This window comes from Bos indicus, chromosome 9 (genome assembly GCF_029378745.1).
Source record: "Bos indicus isolate NIAB-ARS_2022 breed Sahiwal x Tharparkar chromosome 9, NIAB-ARS_B.indTharparkar_mat_pri_1.0, whole genome shotgun sequence".
Taxonomy (NCBI): Eukaryota; Metazoa; Chordata; class Mammalia; order Artiodactyla; family Bovidae; genus Bos; species Bos indicus.
This window is the reverse complement of record NC_091768.1, coordinates 95,105,531-95,121,714: the sequence shown is the minus strand read 5'-3', so window position 1 is coordinate 95,121,714 and position 16,184 is coordinate 95,105,531. Positions and strand designations below refer to the sequence as shown.

Sequence of the window (16,184 nt, the reverse complement as noted above, 5' to 3'; positions counted from 1 at the left end):
AAAGCCTCTCAGTCATGTCCGACTCTTCACGACCCCATGGACTATGCAGTCCATGGAATTCTCCAGGCCAAAATACTGGGGTGGGTAGCCTTTCCCTTCTCCAGGGGAATCTTCTCAACCCAGGGATCGAACCCAAGTCTCCCACACTGCAGGCAGATTCTTCTCAGCTGAGCCACAAGGGAAGCCCATGAAGAGAGCACGACCCCAATATTCTTGTCGGGGTGGGGGGTGAGCGCAGGGAGCCCCAGTCACGCAGGGGGCACGGTGCTCCAAAACTTGCTGTTTCTCCCCAGTCCTGCAAGGAGCCGGGGCTGGAGGGCAGATACCAGAAGCAGAGGTGGTAATGAGGGTATCTCTCTGGCAGTCTGGTGGTTAAGACTCTAGGCTTCCAATGCAGGGGGCATGGGTTTGATCCCTAGTCAGAGAACTAAGACCCCACATGTCTTGTGGCATGGCCAAAAAATAAATTTAAAAAAATTTTTATGTAAAAAAAAAAAAAAGATGTGGGGCTTCCCTGGTGGCTCAGTGGTAAAGAATCCACCTGCCAATGCATGAGACACAGGTCCGATCTCTAGTCTCAGTTCCACATGGCACACAGCAGCCAAGCCCATGCGTCACAACCCGAGCCTGTGCTCCAGAGGCTGGGAGCCACAGTGAGGGCGTCTCGTGTGCCCCAAAGCCTGTGCCCCACAGCTAGAGGAGCCACTGTAGTGAGAAGCCCACACACCTCAACGAGGGAATAGAATCTTGCACGCTACAACTAGGGAAAAGCCCATGCAGCACCTGAGACCCAGCACAGCCAATAAAAAGATGTGATAAAGAGAGACCCAGCTCCTGCCCTCCTGTGGGCGTCTACATTCACAGAAACCAGCCACAAGAAGCCGGAGGGGACAAGCATGCCCCACGGGTGATCAAGCATGCCTCACCTTCATTCCGTCCACATCTAGCACACTGAGTGCCGAGTGACTGTCGGCAAAAGTCACGAGCATCTGCCCTTGGTTGATCCTGGAAGAGAGGAGATTTGCCAGGTCAGCCCCGGGTTCATGTTGTCCAGTGATGAGCACCCAGCTCAGCCCGAGCGTGTCTCCACCTGACAAGCACGATTGTCCCGTAATTCCCCAGGGTCTGCATGAGCTCCAGGCGCACGTCCTCAGGAAACTCGTCCTTCTCTTCTGAGCTTGGCGACTGCAGGTTGACGACGACGGTGGCATCCGGGGGGCCCTGGAAAGAGGACACTTCCTGGAACACCCTGTCCCGAGCCCCCACGTCGACTTCTTGCACTTCCACCTCCACGATGGCCAGCACGGGTCTGCGTTAGACACGGAAGGAAGAGAGGGCACCGTTAGCCCAGGGCAAGACCGTCCCCCAGCCCAACCGCCATCCAGACTCTGCTGTCAACAGGAAACACTGACAACGCAGCCCAAGCGTGCGGCAACCCCTCGGGCCTGGAACCGAGCTCTCCAGTCCTGGAGTTTCCATCCGTCTTTCCCTAACCTTGGCGTTATCTTGGCTTTTCTGTCTAAAGATGATTTGAGAGAAAATCCACAGCAGCCATCAGCAAAGGTTCTTTGCATGTAATCCCAGGACTGCTGAAGAAAATGGCAACCCACCCCAGCATTCTTGCCTAGAGAATGAATCCCATGGACAGAGAGGAGCCTGGCAGGCTACAGGCCATCGGGTCGCAAAGAGTTGGACACGACAGAGCAACTACCACACCCAGGACCACTGAGGATGTGGAAAAGCGGGGATTCTCCCTGGGCTGGGGGGTTCAAGCGTTTTGCAGGGCACGCTATTTGGAGGTTTGTGTTAAGAACCTCAAAAGTGATTATCTTTTGACCAACAAATTCAGTTCTAGAATTTTGTTCTGAGGAAACGACCAGAGTCAGACAAAGATTTATAAGCAAGGTTGATCTCTGCAGCACTGTTGATGGGAGGGACAAAGGAATAACCTCTAACTGTCCCAGGAGAGGGAAGGGGTTACGACACAGCCACATGACCGTATGCTATGCGCTAAGAACAACGTTGTAGAAATCTACCTGACGTTCACTGAAAACAGATCAGCAGCAAATAAGGCAAATCTTGTAATTTTTACATAGGGATGGGTTTACTCTACAAAAAATTTATAAAATCCTCTATTAGGCAGATGACATCATCTTATTGAAGACATCTACCATATTAAGTGGATAAGTGAAACTATATCTAATATCCTGGGATAAACCATAATGGAAAAGAACATAAGAAAGAGTGTATATGTATGTATTACTGAGTCACTTTGCTGTGTAGCAGAAATACAACATAAATCAACTATACATCAATAAAAAAACCAAAAAAATCCTGAATCTAATACTATAAACTCTGTGGTGTTTTTAATAATAAAATATTAGGAAAATATTCATCAGTAGGTGAGTGGGTAAATTCAATGGGTATATTTAGCGGAATACGGGACAGTGGTTGCAAATGAGAATCAGATCTCTAACAGCAATATCACTATCTCAAAAATATTTAAGTAACAAAAAGGCAAGTTGCACAATGACATAATTTATCAAAACTTAAATGACACAAAACATCATACAGGCTGTATCTTGGCAATTTTCATAAATGAAGTCACTTTTGATGTGGAGTGATGACAAAAGGCTAACACTGATTAATTCTTGGTGGCAAGCACACAGCTACTTGTCACACGTTCTTTGCTTTACCTCATGTCACACATGCACACACACGCATTCGGATGGGCAGGTCTGTTCTCTGCAGGGAACACCCGACCCCGCCTTCCCCAGCACCGGACATGCTGACGGCGGCCAGGACCTTACCTGTGGTCAGACGCTTGCAGCTCTGCCCGGCCATAATACTTGAGAGCACCGGGAGACCAGGTGTGTCTGAGTTGGGTGCCAGCATCCAGATCGCTGTCTAGAAGGTTGAGTTCTCCAGCTGCGCGTGGAGATTCCAATCAGGAGATGCACACAAAGACATACAAGACATAATCGTATGCATACAAGACAAAATTTTATCAACACGAACAAACACTGATTACAGAGCGGGGGTCCATGTCACGGCCCACCTCCTATCTCAGACTCAGTGGCTCTAACCCCTTGGACTTGAAACTGTGTCAAGGTGGCTTTGGGGCCTGGGGTAAAAACCCCTCCCCCAGGACTTCCTTAGCAGTCCCACGGTTAAGACTCCGCGCTTCCGATGCAGGGGGTGTGGGTTCTATCCCTGGCTGGAAACCAAGATCCCATGTGCCTCGAGGTGCAGCCAAAAAAACAAAAAACACTCGTCCTGAGCAGGCGGAGTGGGTGAGAACACAGCAGTCACTGCTGCAGGCATCCTGCCCCGGGCCCACGGTAAACAGGACGCCCGCAACTCTTTGTACAGTAGGAGAGGCAGAGACTAAGGACTAGAAGCTTCTTGCGCAGATGTCCACAAACTGATCTGGACAAAAACGCATCTTCTCAATCTGCAGGTGAGATTTCTGGGCTTTACAATCTCAGCATCCGTCTCACCAGGACAGTTTAATTGTTTATGTATCAGTTTATAGGTGTTCGAATTTTTTAACAAACTGCATTTCTTGCTGGGCTTCAATAATCGTTCAAAACACAATCAACGACTAATGGATGAAAGTTATCTTTCCTGTGTCTTGCTCATGTGTGATCTGGAGTTGGGGCTTTCAGCAGGCAAGAGCTGGGCTGAACAAAACGGGCTAGAGAAAGGGCACGAGTGTGAGAGGCAGAGGTGCCCGAGAGGAGGACCCAGGGCCTCTCCCCTGGTCCCCGCTGTGAACAAAAGGCAGCAGGGTGGGGTGGTGTGGGCAGAGAGCCACGAGGCACAGATGCAGAGATCCGGGAGCCCGCACACTCATAGGCTGCAGTCTCTAGAAAGAGGCCAGAGGGGGGCTCCCCCAAAGCACCACTCCCAAAGCCTAGGGGTAACATCGGGAATGAGTTTCCTGTAGTCCTGGGTTAACAGGAGCCTTGTTCTTTAAAGAGCGAAGAGCACTGGACTAGGAAACGCGATTTCCCGTGGCACACGGGTCACCGCCCCTCCGCGTCTGACGCTGCACACGTGTCACCCACCTGTTCTGTCGGAAGGGTGCCTCTTTCTCCACCACAGGACCCTGTCCGTCCAGGCGGGGGTGCGGCACTTGTCACTGGTGTCGTAGGCAGCGGAGCCCACGTCGTACTTGTAGGTGGGTCCAAAGTCAATGGTGCCCTCGTGAAAGTCTTTAAATATCTATCGGGAGGAGAAGTCACAGGACCATCTCAGTTCCCCTAGGTCACGTCCGTTACACACACCAGAGGGCATGTCCCAAAGCAGTTCTTTTTGTTCCCGACAGGAACAGAACCTACATCATAGTGGCAGGCATGTCGAATACGGGACATCTGAACGCCTTTTAATCAGCAAAAAAAGTGACGATCATCTCTTTGTTCTGCCGAAGGACACACCACTGGGCCTCCCACCCGCCTTAGCACCAGATCGATCACATGGGGGACAGCGACAGACGCAGGCAAGGAGGCCGCTTCCATGCGAGAGGACTGTCCAGCCCAGCCCCGGCAAGGCCTTGATCCCTATCTGTTAACTAAACCAACTGGCTATCAACTGCAAATGGGCACTCGCCAAGGACACTTCCCATCTGCGTCTGCAGTTTGAGCTCTGTGCTGTTGCAGCTGCTGACCTTCAATACCCCCTGAGGGAGTTCAGGGAGAAGACTCTTGAGAGTCCCTTGGACTGCAAGGAGATCCAACCAGTCCATCTTGAAGGAAATCCACCCTGAATATTCACTGGAAGAACTGATGCTGAAGCTGAAACTCCAGTACTTTGGCCACCTCATGCGAAGAACTGACTCACTGGAAAAGACCCTGATGCTGGGAAAGAGGGCAGGAGGAGAAGGGGATGAGATGGCTGGATGGATGGCATCACCAACTCAATGGACATGAGTTTGAGCAAGCTCTGGGAGTTGGTGATGGACAGGGAGGCCTGGCGTGCTGTAGTCCATGGGGTTGCAAAGAGCTAGACACGACTGAGCGACTGAACTGAACTGAGGGAGTTCAGGGTGGAGAATGAGGCACTCAGTGCTCCAGGGAACCCAGTGGGACTGGTCTTTGATAGATATTTTCAGGAACTGATTTCCTGATCCCAATCTTTGCATCCCTTCATATCGAGAAATCACTAAATCCCTTCGTGACTAGCAGAAAACCTTTTGTAAAGTGAGTGCTTGATTGCACTGAACTCCTCCTTCACCAAAATCTTATATGTTTAATTTTCCCCACTGCCGCCTTGGAGCACTCTCTCAGAGCTCTCTGATGTGCTGTCTCCCGGGCTGCAGTCCTCATTTTGCCCCAAATAAAACAATTCACAACTCTCATGTTGCACATCTTTTTAGTCAACATAGGTAGGGAGCGGCTCAGAACGGAAGCCCAGTTCCCCTCCGTCTTCACTTAACCCTGGTCCAGCCCTGATGCTGTGGGCAGCCGGGGAACAGACACTCACTCGGTGTTCAAGTGGAAGGGTGTGGAGGACACTGGCAGGAGGAAGGAAGAAGGACCCTTAACAGAAAGGCCTGTAAAGGTCCCTTTGCCCTCTGGCCATCCCCAGCGACCCACGTCCCCGAGGGGGACGACAGAAAGCCCGTAGGAATGACCAGATCTCGCTTCAGAAGGGGTCTTGCCCTCCCTGCCTGCGCCACACAACCCGCTGTGCTTTCACCAGGTGAATGGAACTAGCTGTGCTTCCCTTCCCCTCAGTCTGTCCTGCTAGGAAGTAAACAGGTGCCGAGGTGTGGAGGCCCGCCAGTGTGACCTTGAACTGAAGACAGATCCTATAGCTGAATCTTCCCTGTTACGTCGTGACCTGCTGCTGCTGCTAAGTCTCTTCAGTCGTGTCCAACTCTGTGCGACCCCACAGACAGCAGCCCACCAGGCTCCCCCGTCCCTGGGATTCTCCAGGCAAGAACACTGGAGTGGGTTGCCATTTCCATCTCCAATGCATGAAAGTGAAAAGTGAAAGGGAAGTCGCTCAGTCATGTCCGACTCTTTGCGACCCCATGGACTGCAGCCCACCAGGCTCTTCTGTCCATGGGATTTTCCAGGCAAGAGTACTGGAGTGGGGTGCCATCACCTTTGCATCGTGACCTGAGGAGGCACTAAAAACCTGCATGGGGTCGCACAAGGTAAGTCTGAGCTGAACTCTGACGGTCTTGGGCTGTATCATGGCTCTGTTTACTGACTCTGTGATCTTGGATATGTTATGTGACTTTGGCCTCAGTCTTCTTATCTATAAAATGGGTATCATACCTAATCTGTAGGATGGTCTTGAGAACTATGTGTACAAGTCGGTGTGTGAAGTGTATTAGACAGTGTATTAAATGAATTTGTTAGCATGTTCACTAACAAGAAACAGAGATATCACCAAAATGAATTGCTTTGAGCAGAGTCTAGCATGTCACTTGCTGGTTTAGTGCGCCTGACATACAGCCATTCCTACGAGCCTCAGCCCGAGTACAGGGTGTTTGGACTGTGTACATCAAACCCGCCATCCTCACCAGCTGTGTGCGCAGAGGCTGATGTGGGGCTGTTTGAATCAGCTTGGATTCAAACTTACTCCCCGGGAAGCCCTGGACCAGGGTTCAGTTTGTCTGGAGGAGGAAGGGACAGCTTCCTGCCCCTCCAACCACGGCGCCGGGGCATAGAGGCTCCTATCACCCTGAGCTGCTGCGGTGGCTTGCGTGTAGCCAGTGTCCTTTCAAACAGCGACAGCCCCTCCGGCCACGAGAAGACACAGACGTTGACTGTGGCCAGAGAAAGCAGGAACAGGACACGAGTGTGGATGGAGACTCACATGTCTCTAACTTCTTATGCTGGCACGTTTTCTACCATATCAGAATCAGTTACATCCACGCATGAAGCTTAATTTGCAAACACGAGCGTGTACATTCAGTAGATGCTGTTCCACACTGGGGGCTCCCAGGTGGCGCTAGTAGTAAAGAACCCATCTGCCAATGCAGGAAACAGGAGACGCGGGTTCGATCCCTGGGTGGGGAAGGTCCCCTGGAGAAGGGCATGGCAACCCACTCCAGTATTCCGGCCTGGAGAATCCCATGGATAGAGGAGCCTGGCGGGCTACAGTCCATGGGGTCGCGAAGAGTCGGAGAGGACTGAAGCAATGTAGAACACACTCATGCACACTCCACTCTGGAGCAGGTGTTAAAAACTATTTCAAAAGCACAACTTACTTTTCCACTTGACTTCTGCAGCTGTAGCTGATCAAATTCCAGAAGCTTCTTCCAGTCTTGGCGTTTAACAAAATAGAAGACTTCTTCGTAAGTGAGATCAATGCGGTAGTTGAAATCACCACACCAAAACACGTAATCGTGAGAGAAAATGTTTCTTCCCTAAGTCATAAAAAGAAAGAAATCCTGATGATTTGATCCATCTTGCAAGGAAATGTGGGAGAGGGGGAAAAACAAATTCACCATACAGAAGATAGGCAGATATGTTTTTCTTAAAATGTTATTTTTAAAACAAGAGTCTGCTAAAGCATCTCATTTTTCACTAATGCCATAAAAACCTGCCAATAGACTTGCATGTGGCTTACTTTTTACACTTTAAATAGTGTTTTTGAGTGGTCTGGGGAAAGCACCATCCCTAATACAAGGCGCATGATGGCCAGTATTCGCTCTGCCCATCAGATCTCGGCCGCCAGGCTGTACCCCTGCTTCCTTATGTCTGTATCCTAACAACAATGGCCCAAATATTCAGTGTTATGAGAATGAGGTTTAAGAAAATAAGTATAAACGCTCAGGACATGCAACTCTGTAAAAGCTCATGGGTTTCATACATTTTTATCCTTGATCCTCCATCACCCGCCTTGATCAGTCCCCCTGCCCCCAGCCTGCCCAGTCAGCTGTGTGCCCGCATCCAGGGCAGCCCTGTCGATCTCAGACATCTTCCTCTTTCCCCACCCGGGAATCACAACAATAGCAGCACAGTATCCTCCGCCCACAATGCTGGGCTCTGTTCTGAGGTGCCCTGTCTTCACAGTGGCCCTGAGAAGCACATACTCTTGATTCTCTAACAGATTAAAAGAAAAAAAAAAAAAAAAGTTCAGAAACTCTGCTGAAGGTTACACCACGAGTGCATGATATAGGCAAGATATGAACTCAGATCTGCCATGCCGTGAAACCTGCTTCTGTTCACTACCACTGAGTGGTACTTCCACTCCCCTCAGGCCACAATATTCTGGACAGAAGACTGAAATTATCACAGCCCAATAAGGGAACCATGTGGAGCAGCCCTGCCTAAAAGAATGCTCGGTAGTGATGGAAAGGCTCTGAACCTCAGCTGTCCAAAGCCCAGCCAGATGGGGCCACGCACGTGAAATGCGGCCAGTGTGACTGAGGGCTTTTGGCTTTATTTTATCTATTTTACATTTGAATAGCTACTTGTGGCTAGTGGCTACTCTATTGAATAGCACCGGTATAGAATATGGGTACCCTCAATATTTCTACCGAAAAAGAGCTCTATTATCAACTCTTTAATTATTGAAACTGTGTCCCATGTTTGCTACTTCAAAATAGCACATTTCAAGTGAGAAGGGTTGGACTTTACTTTTTTTCAAGTTACACAGACACAAAAAGAAAATATTAGTCCTACATAATCTTATTTAACTTATATGCAGAGTACATCATGAGAAACGCTGGACTGGAAGAAGCACAAGCTAGAATCAAGGTTGCCGGGAGAAATATCAATAACCTCAGATATGCAGATGACACCACCCTTATGGCAGAAAGTGAAGAGGAACTCAAAAGCCTCTTGATGAAAGTGAAAGTGGAGAGTGAAAAAGATGGCTTAAAGCTCAACATTCAGAAAATGAGGATCATGGCATCCGGTCCCATCACTTCATGGGAAATAGATGGGGAAACAGTGGAAACAGTGTCAGACTTTATTTTTAGGGGCTCCAAAATCACTGCAGATGGTGACTGCAGCCATGAAATTAAAAGACGCTTACTCCTTGGAAGGAAAGTTATGACCAACCTAGATAGCATATTCAAAAGCAGAGACATTACTTTGCCAACAAAGGTCCGTCTAGTCAAGGTATGGTTTTTCCTGTGGTCATGTATGGATGTGAGAGTTGGACTGTGAAGAAAACTGAGCACTGAAGAATTGATGCTTTTGAACTGTGGTGTTGGAGAAGACTCTTGAGAGTCCCTTGGACTGCAAGGAGAAGACTCTGGAGAGCCCAACCAGTCCATCCTGAAGGAGATCAGCCCTGGGATTTCTTTGGAAGGAATGATGCTAAAGCTGAAACTCCAGTACTTTGGCCACCTCTTGCGAAGAGTTGACTCATTGGAAAAGACTCTGATGCTGGGAGGGATTGGGGGCAGGAGGAGAAGGGGACGAAAGAGGATGAGATGGCTGGATGGCATCACTGACTCGATGGACATGAGTCTGAGTGAACTCCAGGAGTTGGTGATGGACAGGGAGGCCTGGTGTGCTGTGATTTATGGGGTCACAAAGAGTCGGACACGACTGAGCAACTGAACTGAACTGAACTGAATCTGGCAAACTACAGTGACAAATTTCCCAACTCACTTCTTTATTTTTATTCCAAGAAATAAAAGCTTCAACAAGGATTAATTGTTGAACAACTTCAAGCTCTTCTTCATGAAAACTAAGGAATTCTTGCCTTGAGTGCAGGCCCTTGAACAGGATGTCAGTTTTAAGGGATCTGGCCTTACACAGAAGAGCTCTGTGACCCAGCCGTGTCTCAGACAGAATCCATGGCAAGAACGGCTGAAGTCTACTCTCACTGCTGGGGAACAGGTGTGTCTGCAGGGGGCTGACGGTATGTGAGACCATCATCTCCACATAGAAAGGAAAACATTCAAATCTGAATTTGCAGAGATGGCTTCAGAATGAAAACTTTGGAACCCCCGCTAGAGGGCGGCATGATGCATGATACTGGAAACCAAGAAACCAGACCAGGATCCGGGGGCTCCCAAATGGACTGGTTTCGAAACCGGGTATTCTTTTCTGAGCCACCACAAGAAGGTGAGTGTGAGTCTCAGGAAAACCAAATCGTACACTGGGTTTGGATTCAAACGTTCTTTCCCAACTTAAGACAGAGCACACGGGTTCTCCTTCCCAGTTCCACGCAGTTGCCTTAGAATAAGAACACGCAGGGTGTATCAGCGTGTTCAGCAAGGTACAGAGATACAGGGGGAACCCAGCACTCCTGGGCTGGACGCCCGCTCACCTCTATCTCAGCTTCCCTGGCTCGTTTCCCCCTCCTGGAATGCTGAGTCCCCAGGGCAGGGATGCTCCTAGAGCCGTGTGCCCCACCCTCCTGCAGCTGCTCAGAACACCGGGCGGGGCTGACCGGGGCAGGGACCCAGCCACCGCCCACCGCCCTGCTCACCATGGGGAAGCTCAGCTTCTGGGTGATCTCCCTGTAGTCCTCATTCCGCTCCTTCACCTGGCACTGCCCGGCCGTCAGGTGGCAGCAGACGAAGCAGAAGCTGCTGCTGTGGAACTGGAAGCGGATGGCCACGGCGCCCTTGTTCCCCGCCTTCCCTCCCATGCCCGTCTTCACCGTGTCCATCGCCACGTCCCTGGAACAGAGAGTGCACACGCGGTGGGGGGTCTTCCCAGTGCCTCCGAAGGAAAAGCAGACGCTGTTCTGCTACAGAGACGAGCCACTTGGTGGCAGCTCGGGGCTGGGGGCTCCGAGAACCCCCCCACACCATCCGCTCGGAGGCTCCCACCGCTGGGGACCAGGCCACACGGGGACCCGCGTCACCGTCCACTCCACGTCACCCCTTCCCTTCCTCGCCCTGGGGCAGCCCCCTGGAGCAGACAGGAGTATCCTCTCTGTGGTCCCAGCTCCGTCCGAAGTTGCTCACACAAGCACCCACGAAGTACATTGGAGTTGAATCACCTCCCCCACCACCTGCTTCTGGTCTCCCAGATACAGCAGAAGCAGCCACCGCATCCTACACAGCTTTTCTGCAAAGTACAGGAGGGGCCCTCAGATAATCAACGTACGTTTAAGAAACAGGAGCCATCCAGTTATTTGTGCTGGACTGGTGGAGGGGGGTGGCCACCAAGCAGTGGCCTGCTGGTGTTAAGATGCTGACTTACAATGCACGCAAGGGAGTGCGCGGGTCCACAGGACCACGGAGCCTCCACCTGCTCCCTGGGACTGGCGCCCGACAGACAAGGTATGAGGTAACCTGCCAGCAAGAGTGCGCGCTCACCCAGCCCTAGGCTGGAGGGCCTCGGGGCCAAGGACACCGGGGTCGGGACCTCAGCGGGCGCCTGGGAAACCCGGAGCCCCTCGGCATGGACCCCTTCCCCGTGTTCCATCTCTGATCCCGACCCCAACCGCAGCCTCACTGTAACCACAACCGACCTTTACCCACTCCCTGTGGACACTGCCAGGCTGTTACAGCAACCACGGGGGACACGAACCGTAAAGTTTCCCAGAGGTCACAGAAGAGATTATTAGGAACACAGAGCATTTTGCTCTCAGGTGCTGCCCCGGGCAGTCTGTGGTCCTTGACCTCTGAGGAGATGCACAACCTGTGTGACCCTATTGGGTTCAGGGGTCAGGCCAGCTCAATGCCAGGCATCGGCAAAGAGAAAGACTGGCAGGGACTCTAACAACATGATTGAGACCAGGGAGCAAGGGAAGGCTATGAGACAGCTGCGGGAGAAGGGGAGTTCCTCCCAACCCTAAAACACACATGCATGCCTGTGCGTGCACACACACACACGCCCTTTCCTAAAAGACATCCTGTTCCAAGGCTTTTCCCCTCATGACATTCACAAATCTGTCACTTTGGAGACTGAGTAACAGGGTGACAGCGGTAGAGAGTTTCTGCCCACACATCTTTTGAAATGTAGAATTCTTTTGAAAAGAGACAACAACTCATTTCCTGATGAGTTACCCAGCTCTAGGCCAGAGGTTTCCTGTCTAACACTGCAGCAAGGAACCCCTTCCCTGCGCCCAACTGAGCCTGGCTGACAGCGATGGTGAAACGCTGCTCCAAAAAGGGTCCAGCTTCCCGAGCTAGAAGTTCCCATCGAGGCTTTTTAAATGCTAGACAATATTCTATTCAGCCTGGTTTTTCCCTGGGGGTTGTGTTACATTTGACTAAAATAATGGCAGGTCCTGATTCCTGCTGCAGGAAGTGGGGGGCGGGGGAAAGGAAGTGGGAATAAAAGAATCCCGGGTTCCCCCAGATGTCTGTAAACGAAATGCTCTTACCTGATGAAGGGGATGTGGTGCGGACGCACAAAGATGTAAAGACAGACGCCCACCAGCTGTGCCGAAGTCAAAAGGATGTACCGATGAGAGCGCGAGATGGCCTTCTGGAGCTGTTCACCCCACATCTTCCTGTTGGTGGTACTGGAGGAGAGAAAGCAGCGATGCTGTTCACAGTTAGCTGGACGCAGGCTCTCCCACCTGGAGACTCCTCCAGCACTGAGCTGGTTCTTTTTTACCAAACTGACATCATATCAGTTGCACACCTGCATCAGGGCCCTCTGAGCCTCAGTCCTTACAGCGTACTATCTGCGTGTTTCTGGCTGTGTTCCGCACATCACCTCTACCCCTGCCACCGGCCACCCAGCTCAGGGCTTTACTCATAAGACCTCCACGTGTGCGCGCTAAGTCACTTAAGTCTTGTCCGACTCTTTGTGACCCCATGGACTATATGTAGCCCGCCAGACTCCTCCGTCTGTGGGATTCTCCACCCAAGAATATACTGGAGTGGGTTGCCATTTCCTCCTCCAGGGGAATCTTCCTGGACCGAGGATCAAATCAGAGTTTCTTAGGTCTCATGCATTGGCAGGTGGGTTCTTTACCACTAGACTGCCATAGAACCAGGCTTTATTATTCGTTCAGAAAGTACTTTACAACGGACTAGGAAAGAAAGAGTCCAGCTGAGTTCACACCAAATGTTAGTCCAGTGGTTTTCCTTCCTTTGTACGGGTTTTTTACACCTCTCCCTCTCTCATCTTTCCCCAGGAAACGTGAGTCAGCCCCCCTCCAGCCCAGCCCACACCCTCGGGGCTCATACACACCACAGGCAGCTGGTGACTCAACCCTCCCGGCCAGGCAGCTCCGGGAGCACAGAGCCTCCCCCACCCTTCCTTCTGGCCCCTCAATCAGCAGAGAGAGGAACAGGGAGGAGCACGTCTGGGAGGACTTAAGGAACTCGGGCAGCACCAAGGGTCGCAGGTTAGTGGCCACCCCAGCTCGGGATCCCACACCCCAGGCCCGGCCGCCCACCTGGCATTGACGATGTTCCCCGCACTCAGCTCCACCATCTCTTCGAACCCCACGGCAAATATGTCAGCTGGGCTGCCGCCATCATCTGCGGAACAAGCAGAAGACGGAGGAAGTCAGACCCACCAGGGCCGGTGCGGCCAACTTGAGGGCCAGAGCCCCGCGGCCTGGGCAAGCCCTCCTGGCCACAGGCAAGCACACGCCCACCTCCCTCCAGCTCCCACTGTGCACACGGCCCTTCCCTGCCTGCATCCCAGGAGCATCACTGACCTCTCTGTGGCTTGCTTTTCAAAAGGGACACTTTAATGGTCACCCTGAAGGGTGGTCATGAAGTCAGAGGACACGTGGAAAGTGCCTGGACTCATAACTTCCATGCCAGCAGACCTGCCCCGGGCCCAACCTGCCCCACCCCAACCTGCTAGGCCCTAAGCTCCCGGGAGGTGGAGGGCACTGGCTCAAACCTGCGTGGCCCTCAGTACTCTCACAGCCCTGGACCAGCCCCTCTGGGTTAATGTCCGACTGTGGTCTTCTCCCAGGGCTCTGGTGTCCTGAGGGTCAGGGGATGGACCCGCTGTGATGAAGTCTGCCCCAGAAATGCTGGTTTACAGACAGCAGAGCAAGCAGAGGGGCTTCTCATCAGCTCTTTGTTCAGCTCTATCTTCCCTCGAACGAGGGGCCTTTGGTGAACAGAAGCCCTGCAGCCACCGGCCACATCCCTCTCGACGAGCCCTAAGCCATCCCCATGACTCCAAGCCGTGTCCTTGCGGTACCCTGCCCCCTGCCCCACGCAGACAGGGCACAGACAGTGGAAACGGGGCTCTGGGCTCTGATCGTCATCAAGGCACATGAGTGCAGCCCCCCACACGCCCCCCAGCACTGCACACAGCAGGCAGGGAACGGGAACCCAGATGAGCAGGAGAAAAACCAAAGGCCTAAATAAACGGCTGACTCTCAGAGAAAAAGCACGTGTTTGGATACTGACCTCTGAGGCCATTAAATATTATTTTGCATGACATAGGATAAAAGGTGAGGTGTCCAACCTCGCAATTATTTTATTCTTAAAAGGGGACACAACTTCTTCATGACTGCTGAAGCAAACATGTGTCAATAAGAGGGGTCTGAGAAAAGGCAGGGGTGTGTGTTCTGGGTCAAGGCATGGGCCGGGTCTGGCATCTCACTCACTTCTTACAGCCTGAGGGTTCTAGACATCAAAACCGAAAAAGTGCAAAATCTATGTGTGAAGAGAAAACGGAGATTCACCGCTTGGGTAACCCTTCCAAACACTTGGAAAAGAAAAGGTGCCACATATGTAACTTGCTGGACATCTTCTGCAAAGTCAGACCACAGCGTTTGCTGAACGTTCTAAGGAGCGAGAAGGCCAAACACCCAACTTCCCACCTGTGGGCGAGGCCCGTGGCGAGGGGGCTCTACACTCATCACCCTGACCCGGCCGCACTCACCCGGGGGTCCGGTGACTCGGCACAGCGAGGGCGCGTCCAGCAGCCAGTCGGCCAGCTCGGCCGTGCCCAGCAGGTTACTCCTGAACTGCTTCCCACCGTTCACGTTCCAGGTGCCCACAGCCACGCACACCGGCTTGAAATTTGTGAACTCTGACTGGCGCTCCGACATGGCTCTCAGGATCTTGGGAGTCACTATCGGGGACACAGAAAGGGCGTGTCTGTCTGCACCCCAAAACTCATGCATTTCCCCCACACCCCCAGAAACCCAGCCAGGGCTGCTGCCAGAGAGGGACGCCGAGGCCATCCACAGGAACCAGTGGCCGGGCCTTATGAGGATGAGGCTAAAGCCCACCACGAGCAGAGCACCTCCTTGTGGCCCTTCTGCTACAATGTCCCCTCCACACCCTTCCCCCAGCACAGCCACACGGGCTCTGACGTCAGGTCACAGGGACACCCATCCTCCACGGTCACGCCATGATCCCACGGAAGTTCATCAACAGGCACCCTGCAACTTCCCGCACGGAACTTCGGCTCTGACACCCACTTTGCATTCTCCATCTTCCAGTCCAAGCACCAGCAACGGTTTGTGGTACCCCCAGACTCAAGCCTTTAAAAAATCATTACTCTGAACCAGGTCCGTCCTCTAGACGGCCAAAATATATTCCATTTTTTAAACTGGGCACTTAAGCCAAATCTCCATCACATACACTCTGCTATGAAATGAGACGCACTGTGCCACTCAGAGCTTCTTTCCACTTGTCCTGAGGTGGCCTCGTCTCCAGGGTTGACACAAACATCACCCTGCCTATCAGAAGCCAAACAGGAATTTCCGCAGCAATGGAGGAATAAAAGCAGAAAAGGGGTGTGAAGCCATTTTCAGCATGGGCAAACCAATTTTTCAAAAACTCCAAAAATTTCTAAGAAAAGAGTTATACACCTTTATAAGGAAAACTGCTAGGTTTCCCCTTCTTTTCCACGAACCTATAATGTTTACCGGCTCTAGGGAAGTGGTCCCCAACCTTTTTGGCATCAGGGACTGGTTTTCGTGGAAGATAGTTTTTCCATGGACCAGGGCGAGGGTGGGGTGGGGTGGTTTCAGGATGACTCAAGTGCGTTACATTTATTGTCCACTTTATTTCTATTACTGTTAGATCAGCTCCACCTCATATCATCAGGCGTTAGATCCTGGAGGCTGGGGACCCCTGCTCTAGGGGAGAGTGAAACTGTTCGTCGTTCAGTTGTGTTCAACTCTTTTCGAGCCTGCTGGGCTGCTCTGTCCATGGGATTCTCCAGGCAAGAATACTGGAGTGGGCTGCCATGCCCTTCTCCAGAGGATCTTCTTAACCCAGGGATCAAACCCGGGTCTCCTGCATAGCAAGCAGATTCCTTATGTCTGTGCAACCAGGGAAGCCCTAGGAGGTAAGATGCCATTAAAAATTT

General features: G+C 51.8%; 1 protein-coding gene across 7 annotated transcripts in view; it reads right to left on the bottom strand.

Moving 5' to 3' along the window:
* The window catches only part of SYNJ2 (synaptojanin 2), a 110,867-nt gene that overhangs the window by 14,382 nt on the left and 80,301 nt on the right, over window positions 1-16,184 (bottom strand). For all 7 annotated transcript variants that reach the window (XM_070796445.1, XM_070796446.1, XM_070796443.1 and 4 more), the window contains 9 exons: window positions 14,745-14,936; window positions 13,288-13,372; window positions 12,262-12,402; window positions 10,411-10,603; window positions 7,226-7,384; window positions 4,071-4,227; window positions 2,811-2,928; window positions 1,091-1,309; window positions 927-1,005 (listed from right to left, as the gene is read on the bottom strand). In XM_070796445.1, coding sequence (XP_070652546.1) covers window positions 927-1,005; window positions 1,091-1,309; window positions 2,811-2,928; window positions 4,071-4,227; window positions 7,226-7,384; window positions 10,411-10,603; window positions 12,262-12,402; window positions 13,288-13,372; window positions 14,745-14,936 — 1,343 coding nt within the window. The remainder of the gene's footprint in view (window positions 1-926; window positions 1,006-1,090; window positions 1,310-2,810; window positions 2,929-4,070; window positions 4,228-7,225; window positions 7,385-10,410; window positions 10,604-12,261; window positions 12,403-13,287; window positions 13,373-14,744; window positions 14,937-16,184) is intronic.